The following is a 6,188-nucleotide window of genomic DNA, read 5'->3' as shown; positions in this document are numbered from 1 at the left end:
GTAAATAGCTGTGTAACTGAATCATTCAGACAGTAAGTAATAACATTAATATCAGTATTAGTAGTTGGCTAACCCACAGCTAGCAGTGTTTGGCTGTAATTTGGTGACTACAACTAATTTTTATTTAATAAAATAAAATATTATTTAATATAGTACATATACAGCTTTGGAAAAAGAGACCACTGCAAAATGTATTTATAAATATGAATTTAGATTAAATTAACAACATTTCAATTTTTAGGAGGAGTTCAGCAATTCAACTACCTTTTTTAGATAAACAGTCATGATCGGTCAGGTGGGGGATTGGGTGGAGGTTGGCCAAGGCTGTGACATCATCATAATTCGACGGCCCTCCCTGCAGACCTTGATTGGCCTAGATGTCTGTCATAGAGTGTTGTCATGCTAGAGGACACACATCTATCCATCCAATCCCAGAGCAAAGTGAAGGTTTAACAAGATTTTGAGTGGTCTCTTATTTTCTTCAGGACTGTATTTCATATTTGTCAATGATTTTTCACTTGAGAGATATGTTAGTTAGAAAATGGTAAGCTGGTAATCCAAACCTTGCTTAACCCCTTAATTAGTACCCCTTTAGTAGTCCACTGTTACCCACTAAAACTCGTATGGCGAGACAAACAAGGTGACCTTGGTGAGGTAGCGGCCCAGCAGGTTATTACGCTCCAGTTCGCTCATCTCCACCTCAGCCTCCAATGTTGCTGGACCCTTGATGGGTGTCACAAGTAGGAGGGTGCCTGTCTGCCGCCCTGAGCGCTGCACGCTAAAGTGACCCCGCCCTCGGCCCCCACCAAGGCCGAACCGGAGCGTGTCGCCAAGCACGCGGGCCGCAGACACCCGGAAGAGGACACGAGGGGCGGACATGTTGGACACCACAGAGAGGAAGTGGAAGGAGATGGAGTTGGGTGCTTGAGTGCACGCCTTGTCTCCCACCATGCACGGGTTCCTCTCACAGCGCCTAAAGGAAAGTGGGTAAAGATTTTAGGATTAAAGACCAGGTTATTGGCAACGCATCCTCATCAAAACAAAAAAAAAAAACACATTTGGTTGATAATACATCCCTCAGACACAACACATGGTTATGCTGGCTGAACATATAATCATATTGCTCAATGCCATCCAATCATTAGGACCAATACAACCTCAAACGTCTACATTCTTCTATGCCTTTTCTTTAAAAGCATTAAAAGAGTGTGGTTAAGATTATTATGAAACTAAAATAGAAGATTTACAGAAGCAGTGTTGGGAAATTGCATTCTGCTGATTAGCTGCAACCTGCCAACAATCCGCCCTTGATGATTGACTTACAGTATGTTGATGTTGATGGTGATGGGTCTAAGATCCAACCCGTGCCTTAGATCAAAGACGTTCTTTGTTTTTTTCAGCAAGCTGTGGTTGTGGTCAGAGTATGTATGTACAGTAGGCCTATATGTGTGTCTATGCTGACAGCTGGTGTTCTTGGGAGACTGTGCTTAATATAATTACTCCTGAGTCATTTTAAACATATGATTGTCTTTTAAAATGATACCCTAGTCAAGTATTGTTTTTCAAAGGCCTGCTGTTCTTCGACACAAACACAGCTGATGCATGCATGACTGGATAGATCTCTATGAAACAACACAAACCCCAACAATTAATTACATTATAAGGCCATATACAGTTAGGGAAAAATGATTTGAAGCCCTGCTGATTGTGTAAGTTTGTCCACTAACAAAGAAATGATCAGTCTGTAATGTCAATGGTAGGTTTATTTGAACAGAGACAAACATCAGCCATGAAACATTAATGACTTGGAGACGATCTGCAAAGAGGAGTGGGACAAAATCCCCCCTGAGATGTGTGCAAACCTTGTGGCCAGTTACAAGAAACATCTGACCTCTGTGATTGCAACAAAGGTTTTACCACTAAGTCCAGGTGTCTTTTATACAGGTAAGGAGCTGAGAGGGCTCCCAGTGTCAGCTCCTTACCTGTATAAAAGACACCTGGGAGCAGAAATCTGGTTGATTGGTAAGAGATCAAAAACGTATTTCATTCATGAAAATGTGAAATTATTTATTATTTTTGTTCTGTCTCTCACTGTTCAAATAAACCTATCATTGAAATTACAGACTGATCATTTCTTTGTTAGTGGACAAACTCACAACATCATCAGGGGTACAAATCATGTTTTTCTTTAACTGTATCTATAAAAAAGACACGTAGAATTTCCTTATTGATTTCACAAAAATGCCAATAAACTAAAGCCAATGTGTACAACACGTGCTATTTGCATTTTGCTATTTACAGTATAATGAAATATTTTATTTTGTTTCTGTTTTTGTTTTGTTTAGTTTTGACAGAATGCATTTTAAACCACAATAGGTTTCAGATCTCTTTGTGTATCTCAGTATCATTGTCTTCTGCATTCTGGGTCCTGCATAGCGACCCTCCTTCCTGATCATGACTTCCATTGTCTTTGTTGATGACCTTTGTTTTGGTCTTAAATGCTGAAGTGCCCTCAGCTTATAAATCTTCATAATAATAACCTAAAACTTCAGAAGATCTGTGGCCATGTCTGACGCTGAATAAACACTTTACATAAGCTTCAGCCTAAGGCTCACACTGCATGTGGTACACATGCTCCCCTGGTGATTCTGTACAACACAACACTACCCCCCTGCCCCTATACAATTATGACTGAGCTGAAGGAATAAATCACTTTAGTAAACACATTCACTGCCATAAGTATGTTGCACACTTCCTGTCCGATCAGCTTACAGAAGCCTGAACACCCAGCGGTTCAGCTGAGGCCAAACCTCAGTGCGACTGTCAGCCCAGTTTATGTTAGAGGATGGAGGCTAAATGATGGGTGGAGAAAGGAAGTGGTCGACATGGAGGTCAAACTTATTGTATCCAAACATCTCTCCATCATAGGCCCTATCATTGACTGCTTATCTAAGTCTTCTGAGGTAAAAGGTTTTTGGTTTCCTTTGTCTTATTTTCATAGCATCTCTGTTTGCTTTGTTTGCAATTTCATTGTGCTCTTCAGAGGCAAACTCTCAGTCAAGGTCCTTATTCCCCCAACATCTTTGCTTTAAACACTGATAACTGTTTTTGTTTTTTTCGCCCGTTTCTGTTAGCTCTCCCTCTATGGTAAAACAGGCATGACTCAGAGGAAAGAAAGATTCATCCTTACATGGGTGATGTCTTGATGTACGTAGCATTCTTCATGTGAGGACACTCCACACTCACACACTGAAAACCTCCAAAGGTGTTCACACACACCTGTTCCCCTGTGCAGTTGTGCATTCGGGTTTCACACTCGTCGATGTCTGAACAGGAAAGGACAGGTGAGAGAACAGCACATCAGTCAACATGTCTTCCTGACAGGATGACCTCTGACCTCTGAGCTCTGACCTGTGCAGCTGCGGCCGTCTCTGGCCAGGTTGTAGTTGGGAGGACAGAAGCAGTGGAAGCTTCCGGGTGTGTTCACACACTGATGGATGCAGAGCCGACCAGGCTGACCGAGAGGGAACAGATGGCACTCGTCGATATCTGGAACACAGACAGTATATAATTAAGCGGTATTAACATGCAGCTAAGTGGGTTTTGCACTGATGTTTTAAAGACGGGTGGACTTATGACCTGTGCATATGTTGTTGTCGCGGCCTGATATGGTGAAACCTACATCACAGGTGCACCGGGTGGAGCCCAGGAAGTGTGTGCAGTGAGATGGTCGGACGGAGGAGGATGGAGAGGATGAGGTCGGGGATAAGGATGTTAAGGAGGAGGAGGCTGACAGAGCAGCAGAGGCAGGGAAGGAGGACGATGAGGATGAAGAAGGAGCAGCAGGAGAGAAAGAGGCCAGGGAGTTGGTGGTGCTGTTGAGACCTGAAAAGAAAATATGATACATTTAAAAAATCAGAACTGGCATGAGGATTGGCACTGAACTGTAAGACTCACGTCTGCACATGGGCTGCTGGCCGCTCCACTTCAGAGACTCCAGACACACTCTGGTCCGTGGACCAATCAGCTCATAGCCAGGCTTGCACAGGAAGTGGACCTCATGGCCGATGCCAAACACTCTGCCCAGTCTTCGGCCGTGAGCAGGGGGTTCTGGTTTGGGGCAGGATGCTGGAAGCATTAAAGAGGGGCTCATTAAATAATAATTAAATCATTTAATGTCAACAACAGAAAACCATTAATTGTAGAAGACATATTTTAACATATAGCACATGTTTTATTACTAACCCCTGTAATCGGTAAACCTGGGGGCCCAAAACAATACATCCTTTTAAAGGGGGTCTGGGGGGCCCTTTTTGCTATCTGAGCCTAGAGGCCTATTGAATCTTACTTCATCCCTGTTAATAACAGCTCATAAATACAACACATGGTTAAGGTGCGTTTTCTCCTTATATAATTCAGGATAAGGTGTGGTCCCTTCACCATTTTTGCCAGCTTTGAAGATAGCCATGGTGCTGTTGTGCAGAGTGCTGATCTTCTTTCTAAGCGAGCGCAGGCCCTGCTGGTAGGATATCTCATGGACAGCCAGCATCTTCTCCACCTGCCGCAGTGAGTTGAGCAGGTCGTGAGTGGACGGGCACTCCTGTGGGCATCAAAAGAAACACTCTATGTCAAGTCAGAACATTTTTGGAGAACAATAAGATGCCTGCAGTGTTTGTCCTGTTATGCAGAGGGAGAGGACTGCAGCAAACTGGCTTTGTGTGCGGTGCATGTCAGGTGAGAGGTCTATACATAGAGGTGAGGTTTTTAAAGCTGCAGTAACACTTGGGTGAAAACTTGAGAGCTGACCTCACACCGTCTAAATGCTTAACAGTGGGTGAACCTCCAGGTTTGTGTTCTCACTATTTGTGAGCTACTTCACTGTGGTTTGTGACATTAGCTCATAAATATAACTGATCTAATCATAAGAGTAGATGTATTGTTATATTGCATTAATTATACATTATATTTTATGTCCTCCATGACATAAAACTACAGGGTGTTCTACACTGCTAGTGCTATGAGAAAAATCGGTGCTGTGACTGAATGCAGTCTTGATTCAGCAGCTATAGTATATGCAGTTTTTTTTGTTCATATCATATCAATATTCCTTTGTACAGTAAATTTCTGTATTACAAAATGTAAAAACCTAACTTTTTTAAGACTTACATGCTAAAAACTGGAAGCATGCAATCACAGCTAATATTTATTTATCTATTGTTTACTAAAACTGTAAGTATTTGGAAGCAGATTAAAAATATTGTAAATATAATATATTTATTTAAATATTGAGAAGTAGATTTTGACCAGCTCTTGCCATTACATAATATAATTTTTAATTACAAATGTAGAAATTCTCATAACCATTTGTACATATTTTCAAACCCATTGTGATCAAAAGAAAAGAAAAAAGTCATGTCATGAGACATCAGTACTTGCCTGAGCACAAGAAAATGAGACCTGGTGCAGACTCATCATCAGCACAACAACCCCAAGAGCCTTCATCCTGGACAACAAATCCATCCTCATACTGCCAATCACCTGCCAGCCGTTCTGTTCTGTGGTGTTAGCTTCACTTGCTTGCTTGCTTCTCCAAAACTAAATCATCTCCTCTTCTACTCTCTCTTTTTGAGGGCCCTTGCCAAATTTCTCCTTTCACTCACAGCCCTCCTCCTCCTCCTCCTCCCTGTCAGGAGCTGAGGGAGGAGGATGTAAAGGGGAACAGCAGCCACATCTGGAACATGCTTTTTTGTGATCCATCAGCATTCCCAGAAATAGACTCTGAAATTATAAGGAGCAGTCAGCTGGCAGGGACGTCTTTTAATCAACACAGTGACTATTTCAAATTCAGGAATGTAACTACTGTTCAAATTACAGCGCTGTTTTTTTGAAACTCTAAACCTGCTCTCTTGCAGGATAATGCTGTGTGGCTCCTAAATAACAAGGCATCCATGTGTCAGATATCCCCATCTGGATTATCCATGGCTGAGAAGAAAAAAAAGCTGCAGGGTTCCTGGAAGAAAAGACCTTAAAATCACCCTTCAGCGGCTCCAAGTGCTAACTCATATAAACTCGTAGTCATATAGAAAGTATGATAATGGCAGAGTATGCATGCTATCATCACCTATATTAAGTTTACTGCACACTCGCACTTAAAACTCAAATAAGAACTTTTATTGAAGTGTGTCATG

The 6,188-nt window shown here is 42.0% G+C and overlaps 1 protein-coding gene across 1 annotated transcript; it reads right to left on the bottom strand.

Annotated features, from left to right (window-relative positions):
• Positions 1–612: 612 nt before the first annotated feature.
• Positions 613–5,520, bottom strand: LOC114451572 (fibulin-7-like). The gene is made up of 7 exons (XM_028430313.1): positions 5,458–5,520; positions 4,441–4,600; positions 3,958–4,128; positions 3,640–3,885; positions 3,412–3,549; positions 3,191–3,326; positions 613–973 (listed from the first exon to the last, which is right to left on the bottom strand). The coding sequence occupies exons 1-7, from the start codon at positions 5,518–5,520 to the stop codon at positions 613–615; spliced, it is 1,275 nt and encodes a 424-aa protein (XP_028286114.1).
• Between the last annotated feature and the right edge of the window lie 668 nt (positions 5,521–6,188).

The sequence above is a fragment of the Parambassis ranga genome, chromosome 19, assembly GCF_900634625.1.
Source record: "Parambassis ranga chromosome 19, fParRan2.1, whole genome shotgun sequence".
NCBI lineage: Eukaryota > Metazoa > Chordata > Actinopteri > Ambassidae > Parambassis > Parambassis ranga.
Note: the sequence above shows the minus strand (reverse complement) of the source record. Positions and strands in the feature narration are given on the sequence as shown.